The 22627-nt window shown below is 36.4% G+C and overlaps 1 protein-coding gene across 1 annotated transcript in view; it reads left to right on the top strand.

Annotated features, from left to right (window-relative positions):
• The window catches only part of MOCOS (molybdenum cofactor sulfurase), a 222387-nt gene that overhangs the window by 74332 nt on the left and 125428 nt on the right, over positions 1 to 22627 (top strand). The window contains exon 4 of the mRNA XM_061995353.1: positions 7246 to 7887. Coding sequence (XP_061851337.1) covers positions 7246 to 7887 — 642 coding nt within the window. The remainder of the gene's footprint in view (positions 1 to 7245; positions 7888 to 22627) is intronic.

Here is a 22627-nt window from a genome sequence, read left to right as displayed (position 1 = left end):
TTCCATTTTCTTCCTGGTTGACTTGAATAGCAGGTGGTGAATTTTCATTTGAAGAACTTATGGTATAAATTTGTAGAGCCATTTGTGTCCTTATTAACAAAAATACTGGAATTCGGAGTGTTTTTACAAATCTTTGTCAGTTGTTCAGGCACTGAAGTAAACAGATCTGACTCACAAAAAATATCCAGAGTGGTTTTGAAATCATGTAGCTATTGATCTTCCTTCTCTACACAGAAAAATAACTATTTAATTTCAGAGGAAACAGTCGCCCAGGGGTTTCTGCCACATCGAAAGTTATAAGAGTTATAGGTTTCTGACAGTGAAAGGAGTTATATTTGTGTGCTAGAACAAACTGTACCAACAAGTAGCCTGCAGTATCTGATTTTATAGTTTTCATTATTCCTTCCAGTTATTTTGCTCTTCTGGTTATATGTGGTGGCATAGTACCACCTTAAGTTTTAGTTTGCTCTGTGAGTATGCCTGGTGTGACACTTGAACACCTTCCAGATGTGTACTTTGTAAGGAAGGTCAACAACTTTCATTCAAGGTGTGTGCTTCTCATAGTCTGTGTTCATCAAAGCATCTTCTGCACAAAGACATGTTGTAGCCATTAAAGAGGATTTTAAAGAGCCATTAAAGGGGATTTGTTTGGTGAAGTCCAACTATGACCCGTCATAAGCAAACAGATATTTCCACAGTGTTCCTCCTGTGAAGTAGGCAGTGCCTAGGAGAATAAATGCAGTGGCTTACAATGCTTCAGTTCAGATGGCTAAGCATGAATGCCTGAAGAAAGTAATGCTTTCAAATAGAAAAGGAGGGAGTTTTCCATCACCTAACTATGCCAAGTGCAGCTTATGAGGCACATTCCAGATAGTAATTTATTTAATACATTCAGGGAGCTAATTTCAGCGTTGCCATAAGCAGCAGTCATGTAAATTGGTGAGATCTTAATTACTGGGTTCAGAGTGAGTGCCTTTTGTGTAAAATGGTCAAAAAATAAGTTTTTGTGGACGTAACCAGGGAGGATAAATAGAGCAATGTGTGTCTATTTCACAGTTAACACATGCTCTGAGAGGTTTAGATGTGTGCACTGTCAATATGAGAAGGGAAATGAAACAGAAAAGGGGATTGGGCAAACTTTGAGAGAGAACTACAAAGGATTATTTATTACAGTTGTCTTCCTTATGCAGGTATTAGTCTGTGGGCAAATCCTTCAGTCTGATGGACCTTTGCTGGGTTAACTATACAGGCCACAGAGATGATATGTCTCAGATTTGTTGAAAACACTGCTTTAAGAGAAAAAAACCAAACTTTTACAAGGGCTTTTTTCATTAAATGCATTTTACTGGTGGAAGAGAAACTTGGTACTTTTTTTAATCCTCCTGAAATATATTTCTTTCTTTAAAATATCCATGGATTTCAGTTTGCTTTGTTTGTATTGCAAACTGACAATGAGAATATAGCTCAGTGCTGTGACATACTGGATCGAAGAGACATTGTCTTTACAAAAAAAAAAAAGAGATGTAAGATATTTCCTAACAGAAGGTTTGCCTTTTTTGTTTGTTAAACCAGAGCATTCCCCTTATGGATATAGCCATAACTAGCTAAAGTAAGCTGTCACTTCTGTCAGTGAGAGAAGTTAGGGAAAATTTGGGTTGCATGTTAAGCAGTGTATCCTTTACAGTACCCTTCTGCCTTGGTTTGAATGAGGATAGCTACATCTTCTGATCCTTTTTTCTTTGTATGCATAGAGAGAAAAACATTTAAAGAAGAGCTACTGCTGCAGATAAGTCAAGCCTAAAGGCAGGGTGCAGATGATGGTGTCTGTAACAACCACATCAGACCTTTCCATTTTTCACTAAAGTTGATGGGAGTTTTTCAATTGACTGCTTTGATAGCTGGAGCTGACCCTTAATTAATAAATGAGGAAGGTTAAAATGCTCTTACAATGAGAAGAAAGGATTAAAATGCTAGTTATGAAAAGTATTAACCTCTAACACTTAAAAAAAAATCTAAATCAAGATATTTCATGTGACTCAGAAGTAATTTTTTTGGTGTGATTTGTACAAAACCTATTCTTTAACAGTACATGACATCTTTTCAGTGTTACTGTAGTGAAGAAAACAGTGTGGTGAAGTTTCTGAGACTCAAGCTAAGTTCAAACTGGATTTGTGCTCCTGAGTATCATGACAATGGAAAAATTATATAGTAAGAAATATTTTTTATATGTAAATGTAAATTTGAAAAAATAGGATTTATGAAGTGTTACCTAAACTTGTGCTATTGAATAGATAATGAGGCCTCTGTCCTCAAATCTGAATATCTTTTTACAGTGGCAATACTTAAACTTTCAAAGGGGTCATTTTTAGCTAGCTCAGCTGCTGGCTAGAAGATGATTTTACTGACAATATTTACAAAAGCTCATATAGAATCTAAATAAAAATGTGAATACAAGTATGGAACATGAAATTCACAAACTCCTAGGCTATATCTTGCCAACTAGAAATTGAAATGTTTGCACCACTTGCAAACCAACTGAATTTTGAGTGGCTCTATTGGAAATGTTATAGTATAGATATCTATACCTTTGTGGGAGTGTTGCTATTGGCCTGATGCTGAGACCCACAAATGAAAAGCAGATGGCAAAGAGGAACATGGGGTTTTTACAGGAGATAGTAACAGCCAGCCAGCAGGTTTGAAGGGCTAAGTTTTCATGTAACTTTGGGTGATGTTGTGTAGCTAAGGTAGCTGAATAAGTCAATTGCCTTTACCTTCTGCACAGTGACCAGTGGCAATGTGGAGTGTCTAGTTCTGTTGATTCGGGACTTTGGATTAAATGAGTTAGATAATATGACCACTCCTCCAAAATATATGACTTGATTATAGATATCTTTTAATATAAAGTCCATTGTTAATTACATATGTATTAAATGTTTAAAATGAGACAGCAAGCCTGGTAAAAAATTAATTGACTTTCCCTAGCAAAATTTACTTTAGAGTAATAAGACATTTTGGCTCAACTGCCACCATGAAGATATAAAACTCTCATGGCAGCTATACAGGGAAATATGGTCAAGTGAAGCCATTTTCAGTGGCTTCTCCCTGGACAGGCCTCTTGGCCATGAGCTATTGACCTCCTTGTGTTATACTCTATGTTCTCTTGGGGAGGTGAGAGGAAAAGACGTGGCCAGTCGTGGTGGGTCTTCAATGTACTGCAAAGATGCAGCTTTCTCCCCACCTTGCCAGCCTGAAAGCAAAGTATTGGATCAAGTTTCTCAGCCTTCCTACTATCTTCCCCATGATGGCACAGCTGTATCAGTATGTTTAATGAAACAGTTATCCAACTTAGTCATTTCTTCTGAAGTGTCCCTCGAAAAGTGGAAATTTGTAGTACTTTAAATATCACTGTTGTTTGCAGTTATGTGTTATACTATATCAAGCTATCCGTTTTCTACCACAAGTCTTTAGTCCTGCTGCCAACAACGACCTTATATATAGTTACAAGTCTTCCAGGAGTGTAGTAAAGGTGAACTGCATTTCACTGTAATGGGGTATGTCTTACATGAAGACAGAGAGCATTAGGAGTTCTGTGTGTAATAGCCAGTTCTTCCCAATATTCATCAAAACAGATGATGTAGTACTGTAGGCTGCAGAAGCCATTCTGATGTATTGCAGTTTTCTGTCCCTAAGTACCCTGATTTTATCATAGCACTGCTGCCCTAGTTCAGAAGTTCGTGGTTTTCATTGTATAAACTTTATTGTTAGGTGCTCACAGCTCTTCTGCCCTGCACATCACATCATTCTGGAGAAGGAAAATTTTTTAACTTGGTCGCTATCAATTTTTTTTTCTTTCTTTTTTAATGTTAGAAATACGTAAGTCAAAATGTAAGTATGACTGTGTAAATTCTACCTCTTTTGCAAGTACTGGAGTCATAGCAATTTTATGAGGCAGCTAGAGACCCAAAATGCAAATAGATACATAAGATTTACAAAAGAACCTGTATCCTATTGAACTCAATTAGAAATATAACTTCGTTGTTTCTCTAGCTTTAGGAACCTAAATACCTTTTAAAAAATGTCTCTAATTAATTTGTGTACTTTTGAAAATTTTACCCTAAAGCTTGATTTTTTTTCATGTAAAAGTCAATTTCTGATACTCAACTGAACAGATAAATTCATTGGTGATATCTTATGGATTTTATTTCAAAACTATTCAACTGTTTCTGAATGCGATGGGAATGAGCTTTATCTCTTTTGAATTAAATGTAGAACTGTTATTATTTGTGAGCCTAAACAACACAAAATAATGTTTATTATTTTGTAAAGTTATGAAAATGTTTCATAAAAGTTCTCAATGGCCCTCGTACTCATGGCTGGGCAATAGCATCCCATTATTAAATTCTGATCCACAATTCCTACATTCCAGCTATTATCATTCTACAGTGCCTTTTGGCCAAATAAAGTGCTGTGGTAAGCGAGTACAGTTCCTATGAAGAACTGTAGGTTGTTATTCCTGATCAAAATCTGGCACTTTGCCTACCTGTGTATCACCTCCCACTCAGCCTTTCTGGCACAAAGAGGCTGACAAGAGAGGGGAGGAGAGCAGAGAAGAAGCACAGAGAGTACAAAAGGAGCAGGCTTGATAAGAGTCTTCAGCAGGCTTTTTGTTGCTACTCTTGTCATCTTGTGCTTATGAAAAGAGATTACGAATTAAGGATTTGCTCCTGTCACCTAGCTTTTTAATGTAAAAAATATTCTGTGTTTGTACATAGGTATGAATTCATAATTTGTCCTAGTGCTCACAGAGGAAAAAACATCGAAAGTTAGGTACTTAATTGTTGATGCTTTTTCTTGGAATTGCACAAGCTGTTTGTGAGTTCTGTTTATATCAGTGTAATGATTGCAAGACATCCAATATGACTATAATGCATGCAAAAATAAGCCACGTCAGATACTACATGCAAAATTATGTACATGGCTTCAAAGACCCAGCATCCTTTACTAACCTGGTTTCCAAAATTCCTTTCACCTGGGAACAAGAGTCTAATGATCTCCCCCTCTCTCCCTGAAGTTAGGATGCTTGCTTACCCTGCTTTCAGAAAACAGTATCTAGGTGAATGTAAAGAAAGGAGAATAAAAGCTGAATGACATCAGGACTAAAACTGAGGGCATGACTCTGAGTGGTAACCCTACAGCTTGCTTAACTTTGACAGAAGTTGCTGTCTGGATTGAGGGTTTCAGATTTCTTCAGTCAAGTGTCCTATATGACACAGACAGACAATTCAAGCTGTAATGCAGGTGGTAGTGGGAAAGGCTGTACAGCTTACTGCAGGTCACAGTGTTGAATGAGGCTGGTTGCCAGTTCAGTACCTAAAACAAAAACTTCTGTGATTGTACCCATCTTTGTCCCTAACATAGTTTCTACATCTAATGGAGAACTTTGGTTTCTCTGAACATAGTCTTCAAAAATGACGTCCAGAGCTAGGAATGCTTGCTGCAACTATTGTCTGGCAGATCTATTTCAGAATGATCATTATGAATTCTTTCAAACAGTTTCTCAGAATGTTTAAAGCTTAAATCCATGACCTGCTGATGTCCTTCATAAAAACTGAAATACTTTCTTCATTCCAGAAGACACAAAATACTTACCAATTACATAAGATTTCAAAAACTTAAGTTCTGAAGAAACTCAAGTCCCATTTGGGCCTTTGAATACATTTGTTATGTTCCATACATCCCAGTACAATGAGACTTTCCTTCGGTCAAGGAAATATTCATAGTAGAATTTCAGGGGGCTTTCCCAGGGTGTTTTTTAGTTCTAATCATCAGAGTAATTACAACTCTTTCTTTTCCAATGTTTAATATTTGACTGCTGCACCCCACACACACAACTCTACTACCCTTTGCCTATAGCACGTGTGTTTCAAACTGACACATCAAACTTCAAGGCATTTCTCTCTGCTGTCCTGTGGTTTGGGAAATTTTAGCTTAAATTTGTCATGTAACCTTTAACCACTTAAATGTAACTATATCAGTTTCTGCCTATTCTAGTAAGGGAATATGCTATTACATAAAACACTCAAATTTTTAATGATATGCATTGGGAACCAGAATTCATAGACACCCCGAATGCTGGTCTGTACCTTGGAATTACAGAGATCAAAGTGCCAGCTGCTTGGAGAGCACTGAAGCATTATGTTGCTCACAGAAGTGCTCTGCAGCCTCAGAGATGAACTAAGAAACCTTGTTAAATCTTACCTTCCTTGAAAAGCAGCCAGCACTGAAGTGGGTGTCTCAGATGATTTTCACATTTCCTGTTAATATTAGTAGGAGTTTTGTAAAAGTTAATTAAGAAAAAGCTTATCAGGTTGAAAAAATAAGAAAGATGACTTTAATTCAAAGATGTTTCTCAGCCTCTGAAAAGATCCATTTTGTACACTTGCAGAACTGTAAGAAATGCACAAGCTGCCATGGGTACTAAAAGGTGCATTAGGTGCTGTTCACCAAAGGTAGTTTTGAGCCAATGAGGTGCTATGCAGACATTGACGAGTGTGTAGTGGAGATGCATCTCAAGAGACCGGTGTGCTTAAGTTTTCATCGTTTGGCTCACTGGAAGACATTTGATTGCTTCTGCTTTAGGCCATGTTTGCAGACTACAGAGATTACAGCCTTCTGTGCATAAAGCACATAGGAAGCATTTGTTGGTTTTTACTGTCTTCTGTTTCTGTTAATAATATGAGCAAGGAGCAAAGCTGTGTGCTAAGATTTATCTGTTGAATCATGTGACCCTTAATTGGGATGCCCAATATTTAAATAGTTTTTTTAAATTTTTTTAACGGAACAGTATTTTCTCTGCCCCAAATACTTTGTAAACTAAAAACTCTGATAGTGGGCAAATAAAACTGATCTCTCTCAAGGACCATGTAATTTTAATCATATGCAGGCTTGATTCTGATCCTACTGAGGGACCAGACTGGCCACAATATTCAGAGCCAGGCATAACTGGCTTCAATGCTTAAAAACAAAGCAACGTTCAGCACAGCATTGGACAGTCTCTTCTGGGCAAAATTATTTGGATTACACTTGTTGAAGTTTAATCGGCTATTTTAGCAAAATCTGTTTACTTCTGTTCAAATTATATGTCAGTAAAAGGTTTTACACTGACGAAAAACAAAATATATCACACATCAATAGAACAGAAAAATCAGAAAATAGCTCTTTTTTTTTTCTTTTTTTTTTTTTCAGAATATTGCAACACTTCCGTACTACTGCTGAAGATTACACTGTCATTTTCACATCTGGATGCACAGCTGCACTTAAACTGGTAGCAGAAGCATTCCCTTGGATACCTGAAGGCACAAAGCAACCCAGCAGTCGATTTTGTTACCTTACTGACAGCCACACATCTGTGGTGGGTATGAGGGGGATAACTGCTGCAATGAATGTCTTGTCTGTTCCAATAAAACCAAAGGAAATATTGTTATCAGAAAAAAACAAGCTACCAGATGAAGAACAAAACTGCACAACACCTCATCTTTTCTCTTATCCAGCTCAGAGCAATTTTTCTGGTACCAAATATCCTCTTTCATGGATACAGGATGTAAAGTCTGGAAAACTCTGCCCAATTGAAGTACCAGGGAAGTGGTTCATCTTGCTAGATGCAGCTTCATATGTGAGCAGTTCTCCATTAGACTTGGGAGTTCACCAAGCTGACTTTATCCCTATCTCATTCTATAAAATCTTTGGATTCCCAACTGGTTTAGGAGCGTTACTGGTAAACAACCGAATTGCGCCCCTCTTGAGGAAAACTTATTTTGGAGGTGGAACTGCAGCTGCCTACCTCGCAGGAGAGGATTTTTATATCCCAAGGAAATTTATATCAGAAAGGTAAGGCAAAAAAATCCCTATTTTCTGGTACTATTTGCATCAGACAAATGTCTTGAGGTTGGTGCATGCACTGGGCTGTGACACCTGTGCTTTTTTATGCAGTTGGTTATGTATCTATCTAACCATTTCCTTGTTAGTATTTTTTTTCCTATCTAAAGAACAAGATCTGAAATACCTACCTTCCTTCCCTTATTTAGTTTGTCACAACTGGTAAAAATATAAGGCTTCATTCAGTAACATAAAGGTCAGTCCATGCATTTTTAACTGGAATCGTGATTTGTTTTAGAAGGTCTGCACTTGGAGCAGCCAGGCCAAGGTTGATCACACAGTATAATGACCCTCAGTGAAACAGGAAAGTAAGGTCCATGTGTTTCATTGGAAAAGTGGCATGCTCTACTCTCAAGAAGCTTTATCAGAATAACATGTACAGTAAGATATATTACCTAGGATAAATATTTGCAGCACTCATATTCCATGACTGAGCTGGAAACTCTCCTGTAGAAAATAGATGCCTAAGGAAGGATCAAACAGCCACACATAAGGAAATGCGGGGCAATAGATAAGCTTACCCAGTCCTTAACACATTGAAACGCCACTTTTAGTGATGCTTGGTCTCTTTTCCTCTTTCTTTCATAAATGCAGTAAAGAGTCTTCCTTCCTGTCTCACAACCAATTCATCTACACAAATGAAATGCTTGAGATCGACATTTAATATTAAATTATAGTCCTTGGGAGAGGCTAGAGGTGAAAAGGAGAAATGATAAAAAAAGCCAGTCATGCCTTTTATTTCTTTATGGATATGTATTCAGCAGCAATGTCCTGCATCCCCCAGCTTTCACTGTACATGTAGTAATGCACAATGCTGCTTCTGAGTGCTGCTGTGGAGTTTTGATTCTGGACTGGTAAATGCAGAGGCTGGCCACCTTAGCCTGGCTCTCTTTCCATATGAGGCCACACGTTATTTCTGAAACAGAAATTGGCACAATGAATGTCCAGTTAATCTTTTAATTTCTGAGTAGAAACAGCAGGGAAACATGGTTCATTCTAACCTCTGCTTCTGGTTTTACAAACCAAAAAGCTTTGAAGTACAGTACTCACTGAAAGTCAGGGTGAAAGGGTATAAAAATCATGGGATCATAAGGTGCTCCTGTATCACCCACAAGTCAAGGAGAAAACCTGCTTTAATTTCATCTGGACGGGTTCTAACTTCTGAGTAATTGACACGCAAGTCCTGAGAATGTGTAGCAGGTAAAAATATCTGAAATTTTAGATCTCATTTCTTCTTTTTTTTTTTTTCATTAAGAGGGGAAAGGTATGAGAAGCTGTATTTTTGATATCTTTTTCAGGAGTTTTCAGAGGCTGACTAATTATAAGCCCTTCCAATATTTGAGGCTCCCATTGCATTCAAGGGCTGTTTTTCACTGGAAGAGCCTGCTTTAACCTTTTTCTACTACAGATTTAAAAACAGAGAAATTTGTCCAATTTGATTACTCAGGCTAGATACAGAGCATCTAATCTTGGTATGAGAGAAACTAACTAAAATAATGAAATCTGACAGCTGGATACCCAGACATGTGATGCTAGTTCCCTTTAGACAGCAAAGCAGCACACAGACAGTCTGAGTCATTATGCATAGGTAAATGTTTACATTTTTCCTCATCTAGTCATTTGGTTATTATTTGAAAACCTAATATTTAAAAGTTCATATTTAGAGCTTTATTGATGTTATCTGTGAACTGTGGAGACTGAAAGTCCTACATGGAGAGGACTGAAGTTTTCAAAGACAGTTCAGGAATGAGGATAGCCACTTTCTTGAAATAAATAAAGACAACAGCACTGAAATTATCCACCATTGTCCTCCAAGCTACGTTATCCAATTATTTTTTTTTTTCTTTCAGATGTTAGAGTTTTGCTTTGTTACCTTTTTAATGTGTTTTCCTGATAATAAAATGCAGAGATAGAGCAGTTAAGAACAGAACTACTACACTTCAAATGAAATGCTGAAGCTTGTATGATTACCTGATCTGTGCTATCTGTAGGCCACGTTTCCATTTCTTTGCTAGTGACTGAAACACCTATGTCACTATTTCTCATGAAAAAAGCAACTCTAGGCAGATTTGATCACTGCCAGATTGCAGTAAGGAACCTCTGTCCTTGGAGGTATCAAAACCCAACTGGAGAGGGCACTGAGCAAACTGCTCCAGCTGGATATGCTTTTGGCAGGAGGTTGGACTTAAGATCCCCAGGGGTCCTTTCGAGACTCTGTGCTTCTGTGGTTGATTCTGCTGAGCTCCATCTGCATTCTGTCTTTAGACACAACTTTGTGATTTCAAAAGGCTGATTTCTTAAAAATGTTTTTGAAATGAAACTTGTTTATAGTGCTGGATTAACACTGGGATTGAATACACTGAAACATGTCATATCATGTGGTAATTCATAAGGAAACTTGAACTCTTAACAAATACCATTGGAAAGGGGTATTAGAATATGTGTATCTGTATACTGTTAGCAGAAGAAGACTTAGGGAAAAGGTAATCATGTAATCAAAGTGCAGCATACTAAGGAAATTGCTTTTTTTAAGTCAAGGTGAAACTTGAGTACAGATGTGTAGTGAGAGGATGTTTATTCAACTTTTCTTCGCAGGACCGTCAAAGCAGTTACCTTTTGTTTTAATAGATACAGCTTTTGCTAGTGTTTCTAGTACTTGATTTTCTTGTTCTTGCTATATAAATTATCCTTTAGCAGTCTCTTTTACGTTCCTTTAACATCTTTAAATCACTTCCACATTTTCCCATTTCAGTATCTCAACTTTTAAAATCATGTTTATCATATTTTTGTCCTTGTATCAAACAGCTTGACAAATTATTATTATCATTCACAAATCTAACCTCATTTCCCTTGGGTTTTTTTTCTGCACAGCATGAGATAATAAAATAATATGATTATGTAGAGCAAGAATTCAGCAATAAAATATTCATCATCTGCCCTATTTTTCTTTTGTGTCTGGGAGTGCTATTCAAAATCTGATCATCCTGGTATTTATGACTAAGGGAAAAGAAGCTGTTGTGTTATCTGTAAATTGAATATCTGCATCTTAGTCACCCATTGTGAAATATCTAGTGCATTAGCTGCTGTGTGTTTTTCATTTCCAAATGCATTTTCAAAGGTTTTGGAAATGCAGATGGAATGACTTTGTCCCTGATGAGGTTCAGTGGCTCTTGTCTCTGCTGCTTCACTGATTTGACAGCCCCAAAGCAGCACCCACATTTTTGTTGTCTGTGGTGCATTGTATGTAACCAAAGCAAGTTTTTTTGTTCTTGCTGCTGTAATTTTTTTTTTTTTTGAGATGATTCAGTGGCTGACTCTTGTCAAAAAGCTGCTCTTCTGCTTGAAGTTGATTCTTTAGCATTATTGCAACATTATTGCTTTCTGTCAGGAAAGAGAAAAAGAAAGAAAGAAAAGAAAGAAAGAAAGAAAGAAAAGAAAGAAAGAAAGAAAGAAAAGAAAGAAAGAAAGAAAGAAAGAAAGAAAGAAAGAAAGAAAGAAAGAAAGAAAGAAAGAAAGAAAGAAAGAAAGAAAGGAAGAAAGAAAGAAAGAAAGAAAAGAAAAGAAAAGAAAGAAAGAGAAAGCAAGCATATAGAGACAGGTTCTGGTTTATTCCATAGAAACTCTTCACAGTGCTGAGAAATCACTTACGGACTGGACCGTGTTTAGAAGAGCACAATACTTAGACACATGCCCACCTTGTAGTCTAGCAGATGCCCATTGACTCCACACTCAGGGGCTCTATCTATCTGCTCATGATTGCTTTAATGTGATAAGTGGGCTTAAATATCATCCTGTTGACTAGTATGTTTTGTTCAAGCAGCATTATTATGCTGCTTCTAGATTTTTGTGATGTTTAGAGACCTCCAAACAGGACCATCTATGGGGGAATTTCCAAACCCATAAAATTCCTGAAAAAACAGCAATGATGACTTGCAGGTGAGATACTTGGGAAATGACAGGGGTCTGAATTTAATTTCTTGTGTGTGTTTGCACCACAAGGCTACCTTCTGCACTTGACAAACCTAGTGCAGCCACTGACAGGGATTCATAAGACTGGACAGGCAACGAGAGAGTAAGCAAGTCTCTTTTTTCCTCTCATCTGTGGTGTGGTCTTGCAGATATGAGAGGCCAGAGGCCATTAGGCAGAATTGTACTGCATTTAGGCACACTGTAGTATCTTTGTGCTAGGCTGCAATCAACAGTATGGATATAAATACAGGGGGAGGTGTTTTTGTGAGGCAGGGGAGGTCCTGCACACTTTTGTTGCAATGTTTGGCAAAATGAAATTAACAAAAAAACATAAATGCAAATAATTTTCAACTGTACCATGGGTTCTTTTTCTTGGAACCAGGCTGAACTAAACTAAGCTTGTTTCTTCTTTCATTGCCAAAGTCTCATTCAAAGACAGTAGTAATCATGTGCCTAATGTAGTCACATGCCTAGAGCATACAGACTCGTGTAAATCATATCAAGCATCAGTCTGTATTGTTAAGCACCTCCATCCCAGTATATGACTGACACCAAAATATTAACTTAGGAAATGAACATTATGAATTGTTAGGGACTTATGATGCCTGCATTTTTTTTAATAAAAGAAAGAAATCTGGATTTTTTGATAATTCTTTTTTCTTGAAATATAAAATGTTTTAAGACAATAGCAAGAAAGAAAGAGATTCTATTATATACTAGGACTTAATTTTGCTTTTGGTCAAATACAGTAAAAATTCTGCCAGAACCAGGATATATCTTTGCCGTTATTATGGCTAGCAAGTTGTCATGATGTACCCTAGGGAGTTCTTAGAGTTAGGATCAAACCTTTTCCCTAAGTCTTCTTCGAGAGGCTTTTTGAATGTCTAGCACCAGCTATTTTACATTATTTGTTTTCTGGCGATAAATTTATTGTACAGTTTTTATTATGCTTTGTAGATTTTACATTTGTGATCGATTAATCTGTTTGATGTATGAGGAAGAACACGGTAGCTTGTTGGCATAGAAATCACAGTTTTTTTCTTCAACTGTTTGTACTATTTACTTGATATTAGCATGTGAAAGGGTGAGACTGGCTTTTTGACCCAGGTGATATTTACAACATGCAAGTCCTATTCAGATAATGTTAAAGGATTGATTTACTTCAAAGTGCAGGAATTAAAGTTTTTGCTCTCTCTTTTTACCTCAGGCAGTTCTTAGGAATAGGAATTGCTGTAAATACTCCACGGTATACTATATAATTAGTGTAATGCTCTTTCTTTGACTCCTGATGTCTTAAAGACAAAAGCGTGAGCTAAAGCAGACATACAGAAGAGCGGTAACTAGTATCAGGGGGTCAATTTAGGTATTTAACATTATTTTAACCTAATTTTTATGTGCTCTGAATACTCTGGTGTGTGTCTGTGTGTGCTTTAAATACTTCCACAGTGCTGATGAAATTGTTCTGTATTAGCTACTGAAAATGTATTGACTGTTTTGGAGTGCGTTTAAACTTGGCTTACAGAATGCAGTCTGAGATGTGAAAAGCACTGAGCTGGGACATGTCCCTACATCCCTACTCCTCTTCAGAACCACCGAAGAAGGAATGAATTCTTTTTACATCTTCCCTCCTTCCCCAGAAAAGGAAATACTGCTTTTTCTAATCTTTAGCGGGGGCAGATTTTCACTGCTCCTTCCTTGTCCTACAGTAGCTCCACTGCCAAAGCTGGAGAAGAGCGATAAGGTCATTGGATCAGGGAATGACCATGACAAGGGGTTTATTTTTTTTTCCATTTGGGTGGTGTTTTTTTAAAGCGTGAGATGATGTGAGCAGGAGAAAGGTGTAAGCTTATAGAAATGAGAAAAAGTAGAATGAAGATTACAAAACAGAGTAAAAGTTGAAACAATGTGTCTGTAAGGATAGCAGTCCTGAGCCCCAGATGTGGTGCTGCAAGGTTGCTGCTGTGATGATGGCAGCTCTGCGTGGGGCAAGACAGGTCTGCTCCTGAAGCTGTCTCACCCACATGAGGAGGACTTCTCCAGGTAGAATGGGGAGAGCTGTGGCCAGTGTGGAAACTGTGGCTGCTCCATTGGACTGGCTGCGGGAAATGAGCAGTGACACCGGGCGTCGCTTGTTCTCTGTATTCCTTGACTGTCATTATAACTGCTTATCCTCTGTGGTGTTCTATTCAACTGTCCTTATCTCAACTCACAAAGTTCTAGAACTCTCTCTTGATTCTCCTCCCCATCCTGCTGTGGTGGGGAGGAGTGAGTAACTGTGTGGTGTGGTTATCGTCAGCCAGGGCTAAATCCAGTGATTTCCTTCCACTCAGACTCATGCTTCTAAAATGTTTTTTTAAAGGTATTCTTGACCAGCTTATTCTTGTTAGTATCATCAAAGCCAAGTCTTATCATTTAAGAGAAGAGTATATTTTTTTTCAATCTAAATAAAGTCATAATACAAGAGACCAAGCTGAAAAGCCTGCTTTGCCTGTTAATAGCAGGTAAAAAAAAAAATAAAGATTTGCCTGTTAATAGCAGAAGACTCACAAAACCATCTTAAATTTAATGACTCAGATTATGTGACTTATGTGGTACCCATATTATTTTATATTTTATTTACAACTAAGCTACAGAGAACTACTTTTTAAAAAAGTTTAGTGGTCACTGACTTCCTAGTAGGGAAAAAGAAAGGTACAGAAACAGAGCAGTTTGAATGTTTAGCTGATACCACTCAGGCTAGTATCTGAAGATTGCAAGTACAGGCATGGGTTTGTTGGGTTTTTTTTAATCTTCTTACTAATCAAATATATGCATGAGTGCATCTGCCTGTTGTGCTCTTGGGAACCCGTAAAAGAAACGTCTACAGACTTCTCAGATTTAATGCAGAAGAAAAAGGAAAATATTGATACTCTTGAGAAAAAAGGTTTTACAGTCTTTCTTGTCTTTCACATATAAGCAACAGTTTCCAAAACAGGAAATACTCAGATTTAATTAAACACTTGGCTGTCACATTTCAGTCTGTTCATGTTCAATTAAAAAATTCAGAGGGATTCTCTAGCATTATTATAATCTCTTTTTCCATATATAGGCATTTATATTATCAACTAACATCTGCTATGGCTTAATAACTGTGTCAAATGATTATAATAGCTTTATTTTCAGTGAATTTTATGATAAAAAGTTTTAGAGTTACAGCGGGGAAAGTGCTTATGCTGAAAGGGTTGTATTTCCTATTTCACACTTTATAGCAGACATCTTGCAGTTATGTTTTCATGTAGTACTCTGAAGTAAGACTCTTTCAAATTTTTTTGATTGCTGATGCCAACAGTTTGTAAGTTCAGCAATACAGACTACATGATTTTTCTACATAAAATCCATTGCTAAAACCTAGTTAGTATGAACCTAACTCTCCTTGTCACTCAGTTTGGCCTAAATTAGAGATATCTTGGTATCTCACACTAATATATGGCCAGTTTAAGCAAGAAAAATGGTATGCTACTTTTGTCAGTATCAGATTTAGTATAGTCTGTCCTCTTGGGCAAAACAATGAATTAATGCTAAGTAACAGTAACCCAGTTAATCCTTCCTACAAAAGCAAATGATTTTTTTAAAGATTTTGTGCTGTCGGTATACAAATGAAGGCATCTGCTTTGAAGTCCTCATCAGTGTAAAGAAGGATGTTGTTCATGTCAGATTATGTTTGTGTCTTGTTTGTTGTGTATATACATTTTTCCTGTATTTCATCATGATGGGTTAGTTTGGAAAGACTATATCAAAATAAAGAGCCAGAACCATTCTTAGCCTTAAATATTGTGACTTGGCTTGAGAAGGATAAAATAAACCTTTTGTGAGCTTTTATCAAATTAAACAAAACATATGTATGCATAAAAGAAATATAATCCTTCACCTGTGAAGTACCAATGTGTGGACACCAAGTTATCTCTAATCATCTTTTACTGGTAGTCATTTATAACATTCTTCTAGTGTCATGTTGACTACTCAATTCTAGAGTAGTTCAAATGACATCTCTTTGTGACAGAAATCTTTCAAAGTAAGGTTTTACACATCAAATGTTTATATATGAGACTGTTATTTCTTTTAAAGAAATAGATTTCATGCTGATTGGACTGACAGCATAATTTAGAAAACACCAGTAATGCAATAAGACACTAACATTTTGGGTCCAATGGTGTGAATATTAGAGCTTGGTTTGTATAAGAACATAAGGATGCTGTATCCTGTTTTGTTGAGTATCAAGCTTAGCTGTGGCTCTGTGTTCCTTGGATATTGCACATCTGAGTAGGAAAAAATCCCCTCATATTTAGCCCCTCACTATTATAAGAACTGCCTTTCAAAAGCACAGAAGCAGGCACTTCCACTGTGTCTTAGATCAATTAAGCATGGCAGAACATCAGCTTGGCTAAACAGGGAGCTCCTTATTGAGTTCAAGAGGATCATACAAGAAATTGTATGATCTCTGTAAGCAAAATCAAGCTTTTCAGGAAGATTGAAGAGATGTGGTTCATATATGTGGGGGGAAGACAGGAAAGGCCAAAGCTCAGTTGGATTTGAATCTGACTAGTGTTGCTTGGGATAACAAGAAGGGTTTTGAAAGTGTGCCAATAACAAGGGGATGTCTAAAGAAAACATTGGATCAAGACTTGTTAAAGATGGTGTCATGCTTTTGCCCAGCCAGCAACGAAGCACCACGACAGTCTCTCACTCAGTGCCCCCATTCACCCCCACCCTCATTAGGATAGCAGAGGCCCCAGCAAAATGAGAGGATGTTGTGGATTGAGACAAGGGCAGGGAGGGCTGACTGCCAATTATGATTCCAGGCAAAACAGACTCCAGTACTCGACTTAGAGAGGAAAGTAGGAAAGTTTATTCTACTGCCTAGAAAAATTTGTCTTTTGGAAATTATTTTCTGAAGTTGTCAGAATCTCTATTAAGTTTGACATCGTGCTCTTTCTGAAGGGTATTATTAAAGTAATTGTTAAAATTTTGACTGCTGTTTCTCAGAAATGCAAATATTTCACAGGGAAGCATCACTTTAGGTGACTTCTTAATATAAAAGGCAGATATCTTTCAGTCAAAATGGAATATTTGGTTGAAACTCCATAATTGTCTAATTGACACGCAACCTGTATTTTGTGTAAGTTATTATATTTAGACATATTGTCATTATTAGCTTTAAAATGTGTGGTATTTACTAATAATTTCATACTAAAACTGCTTTAGTATTTGCAAGAACTGCTATGCAGAGAGGCCTGTTGACCCAATTAATCACCTGTTGGACTCAACAGGAGACCTTTGCTTAGTTTTTATGTGATAATTTTAATCTCTTTTATTCATTTAAATCAATTCTTAAAATGCATAAATTCTCATTGATTCTCCACTTAGATATTTCTAGTTTTTTCCTAGATAAATTTAGACATAATTTAAGATGATTAGGGAAACCACCTCTCTGGTTGTTCATGAGAATTACACTCTTGGCATTCAATGAATGTAATGATTAAATTAGATCCAAAAAAAAAAGAGAAGCATGACCATGCACTTAAGATGACATTTTCTGAAGAATTTGGCACTTTATATATGTTAATATATATAAGGACATATATAAGGAAGAAACCATAGTAGATTTACCAATACATAGATGACTACAGAAAAATTCTTCCCTGCAAGCTATTGACTGCGTACAACTATAAATTCTAGATGTAATGATTTCATGCAGCTGTGATTCCCTAATCTCTGTTACCAAGTGGTGGGTTTACAATGAGTTTTACACACAGAGATGCAAGGTGCAGTTTTAAATTTAGGTGAGCACTAAATACTGTGTGGGGCTAACAGGAACTTAATTATGGACTTGGCATACAAAATGTTTTAAATAATAAGATGTTATAAAGCCAATTTTATCTTAATGACATGATTGCATTTCTAATAAGGTTGAGCACCTTCATCATTTTCTTGTTTGTATTTTTTAAACTGTGTTGCTTATAGAAGTTCATGAGAGAGCACAGGTAAACATTGTTAAATGAGACTGATGTAAAACCATAACTCCAACCATGAACACGTCTGAGTGTGTTCAGCTTCTATACAAAATGTGAATGAAAGCACACTACGCTTCTCTCGTTAGAGGAGAATGGTCTGCTAAGTTTTTAGTGTAACAGTTTGCAGCAGACATTCTGCATGCTATTAACATTGTCATCAGATCCTTAATGTGATACTATGCATATCTTAGTGGATGTGCTACCTTTTAAGATAACTGTATGAAATTTTCAGAAATTCAGATTATTTGACAAATCAAACTCACAATATAACTACAGTTAAAAGTATGGGGAAATATGGGTTTTATTTCAGTTCTCCTTGTGCAAGAAAATGTAAATTAACACATACTTCTCCCATGCAGGGAGTACTGAATAAGTTCTCATTTAGTCTCCCGTCCCGTCTAATGAACACAAATGCTTGACAATCAGAGCTGAGAGTCAAAGATAAAGTAAGATTGCTTATCCTAGTCTGGTTTATTTAAAATATGAGCTCAAGTAAGGAATGTGAATCTTGAAGAGATCATTTTGTAGTTAATGAAGCAGTTATAACAGCCGACGAGATCTACCTTCAGCTATTTAAATGGCCACAAGAACATTAAAAATTTATATGACCATAAGAATTCTTAGCAGAACATGTTATTTAAGTCAACTTTTCTTATCTTTACTGCTTTCTCAACTTAAAGATTAATAATCCATTTATATAACATTTTTGAAGCTTTTTTCCCTCTGATACACAAAGAATCTAACAAGGAAAGGCCAACTGTGGTTAAATATCATGTGGGGTTCATTCAAATAACTTTTAAACTACAGTGGCATATTGAAAAGGTGTGAAAATACTTGACAAAGCTGTCAAATTTACTGTTGTATGGGTGTCCTGAAAAAATGTGGAGGAAGAGTAGTATTTGCTCACTACATTTATTGCGAATTGCACTACCAATGCATTTTCAAGGTGCAAATAGCATATACAAAAAGGAAACCCCTAGTGAGCTTTTTCATGGAATTACTGACCAAACAATATCTAAGCCACAGGGATGGATGCAGTATATTGCATGATTAATCTTTTTTCCTCCAACTTAAATTGAGACCTCTTTCTTTCTTTCTCCGAGTCTACTGGAGTTCAAAGCCAATAGCTAATATTGAGATTAACAGAAGTGTGGGACTCTGTGTCTAGTGACAGACAGACTAATTTTTCAGTTCCACGTGGTCCTGTGTGTAAGGTCTATCTCACATCCTTTGCTTCTGAATTCTGGTTGGCTGAACAACATCCCAGGCAGTGGCTTGGCTAACAGACTGACCAGTGTACATCATTAAAGGGTGAGCAATAGCTGCAATACTATATTCCTAGCTATTTCAAATTTTGCTGGCTGATTAGCCCTGCCTTGCTCTAGACTTAACTGTATAGAAAGTAAAAATAGAAGCCATGTTTCCTCCTCATCTTTTCTCTGAGCTGTGCTGAGGTGCATATTGATGACAGCTACAGTTTAGAAAAGATCGGAAGGACTTCATGTTACAGAAAACATCAGCGTATCAACTCTGTAAACTTGTAATGGCTTGACCGTTTTAGGTCTCCTTTGAGTGATGCTATCCTCACAAAAAATAATGTGGTTCTTAACTCTTTCTGTAATAATACCCAATTAATCACTGAATTTCAAACTAATAATTTTCCAGATATACGCTGTCTGGAAAATTACATCACTTAATATGAGATTATTTACACTGTTCTTGTTCCCATTCAGTTTCCATTGAAAACAAATGCATGAGAAATTCTCTGATCTAAAATTTTGACTTGGGGAAAAGGCTAAAACCCAAACGTTGAACACAGCCGTTTTCATTTCACAAGAAAGGAGTGCAGGTTTTAGACCTGTTTCCATAGTCCAGGCTCTGTATGGTGCTGTAACCAGAAGGTCCAGCCAGAGTCTTGCCCCTGAGACTCCAATGCGAGTTGTTGTGGTCATAATAGTGTAAAATGCAAGTGAAGCAATGCTCGTAAATTGCAGTAACCTAATGTATTGGACCAACTGCTACAGCTGGGAAATCTGTTTACCTCTGTTTGTAAAACTGGCATTACAAGGTTTAGACACCATTAAATCAGGCAGCATTTGCTGGTGTTCCACTGAAAATCAATAGACATTCAGACAGTCTTCTGCTCCTTACCCATTTCTGTGGAAGTGAAAATCTGAATTATAACAAAGTTTAATTTCTAGGGAATAGCCTTAGGGATGAAATTTGTTCTTACATTTAAAACAAAACACAGTATAACTTCATTTGTACTGGTACATAGAGTGATCAATTGCAACAGACTTTCTGTCTTCATATACCACAGTGATTTGACATACCATGGTGATATAATTACTATATGCACTGCAGATCTGCAGGAAAATAAGCAAGCAATGACAGTAGCATTTGTCTGTTTTCCATAGGGGAAAATATCTTTGACATCTGTTTCAGTTTGTAGAAAAAAATCCCACACCTTTTTTTTTTGACAGTCTTTGCATGACATTAAACTAAATTGCACAGTAAAAGATCATCTTCCTTTGAATAAGGAATATACTTTTGAATAAAACTTGATCCTAAAAGGAAGAAAAAAGATACAGTTAACAGTATCATCTTAGAACTTGGTGAGGATGTCTATTGTTTCAATATACGTAGTGTAAGTGAACAGTGTCAGGATCAGATACTCAAAGATGCACTCGATTCTGCAACTTCAGGCAACTAAAATTCAGTGAGACACAATGTCTGTCATGTTTTCTCTGTTTAATAACGTACATATCTAAACAGTATCAATTAGGTTTGGAAGTTCAAGTCCTTGTTGACTCTTCTTGCAGTTTCTGGGGAGATTCAAGACAGTGTTAGCTTGTACTATTTCCAACATTCTGTCTTAATATTTTTATTTCAATTACTTCTCTGATTGCAGGGAAAATACAGTCAATAGAGAGATAAAATCTTGAATCCTTTTCATCCTAGCAATTTGATTACCATTTAAAATGAGAATTTTTTATGACTGAAAAGTTCAAAGTTTGTCTTTTCCCTTTTAACATTGCCCTACAGCAGCATCCTAAGAGAGTAAGACCTTCTTGCATATGAAATGCATCAGTAATAATCCTGTTTGCAGAAACACTGTGTTGGTTGAAAACATTGACAGTCAGACTAAATACCAGTGACAGTTTTAAAGGCTTTTTTTATATATTTTTATGATCTGCCTTGTAAGATTATCCCAATTAAATATTGACTCATTATTCTGTTTTCACTCCATTGTTTTTCTGGTTTTGTTTTGCAATCCCATGATTGTATTTGAATCTTAAGAAGAGCTTTACAGAATGCTCTGTATTTGCAGTATGAATTACAATTGTGACAGTGTGCATAACAATTACATTATAAATATTTCCTCAGCTATTTGATAAAGACTGAAATTAAGAAAAATAATTACCAGTACAATTACAATGATATATGTAATTACGCTATATTCAATTTAGTTTATCTGACACCTTCTCTCGCCATAATGTGTTTGTTGTTGAAGAATGAGATTTTAACTGTCTGAGTTGGAAGTAAACGTGGGATTTTCTGTCCTTTACAACATATTTTGCTTAAATGAAGAGTTTTATCAGCACATTTTCTCACAGGATAAATAATACAGTTAGCTGGTTCAACTTCAAAGCAGCCTACTAGATGAATATATTTTTTCTTATATGTAGTTTATCTTCCATTAGGTTAGAGAGACTGGTTGCTCCTAACAATGCTACTTCCCGAAATATAAATTATTTATACCTAGACAAGCATAGTTGATTTGTACTTCTAGAATAAGAGAGATGTATGGTTGCTGGATTGACTAAACACAGCAGATACTTTTCTAGAGAAGCACAAAGTCTTCCAGAACATTCAATGAAGACTTAGTGTCTCTGAGAGCAAGAAACACAAAAATATTAGCCATGATCTAATCAGTATGTGTCAAAACACCTCAGGAGGTATAATAGCCAAGATGTGCTACCTTGCTTGATTTACTTAGAGTAAGTATATATGTACCCACTGTTCCCCAAAAACTGTTCCTACACTGTCTTGCTTTAGAAGGACCTATCAGCCCTTTATAAAAAGAGAATAAGTGATCTAGGAAAAAAAGGATGGTTTATTTTGCATCTTACAAATTAAGAAATGCTTTTTGAAGCTCCATTGCTGTTGCTTCTGACTCAAAGTATTTAACAGACGTTAAAAAGACCATATTATCTGATCATATGCCTCTCAAGTGGTACACAATTTTGCCAGCAAGAGAGACTACACAGAGCATAATCTATAGGGTGGTATTTCTTCTTTACATCATGATACTTTAAAGCAATCCTTGGATGTTAAACAGTTGTGTTAATTGTGCTTTTCAGAGACTCTGAAACTAAATATTTTCTCTTTCTCTACTTGCTTTAGGGAATTCTTGTCCTATTCCAAATGAAATCTGGATTTTAGACAGTCTGTCTGTGCAGCTTTGTGTCTTGGATGTATGTAATTCTGATTACTTGCTGTTTGTTATTCAGTATGTAATCTGACAGTGTACTTTGACTCCACAAAGGAGTAATAGCGTATTATTAAAGGAAATTCTTATGACTTGAGAGATCTGGATCATCTTTATTTTTCAAGTTCCATAAAATTTTTATTTTTTTAAATTTAAGATAAGTATTTTTGCTGTTTAACAG

This window comes from Colius striatus, chromosome 4 (genome assembly GCF_028858725.1).
Source record: "Colius striatus isolate bColStr4 chromosome 4, bColStr4.1.hap1, whole genome shotgun sequence".
Taxonomy (NCBI): Eukaryota; Metazoa; Chordata; class Aves; order Coliiformes; family Coliidae; genus Colius; species Colius striatus.
The sequence above is the reverse complement of the archived record's forward strand: the minus strand, read 5'-3'. Positions and strand labels throughout refer to the sequence as shown.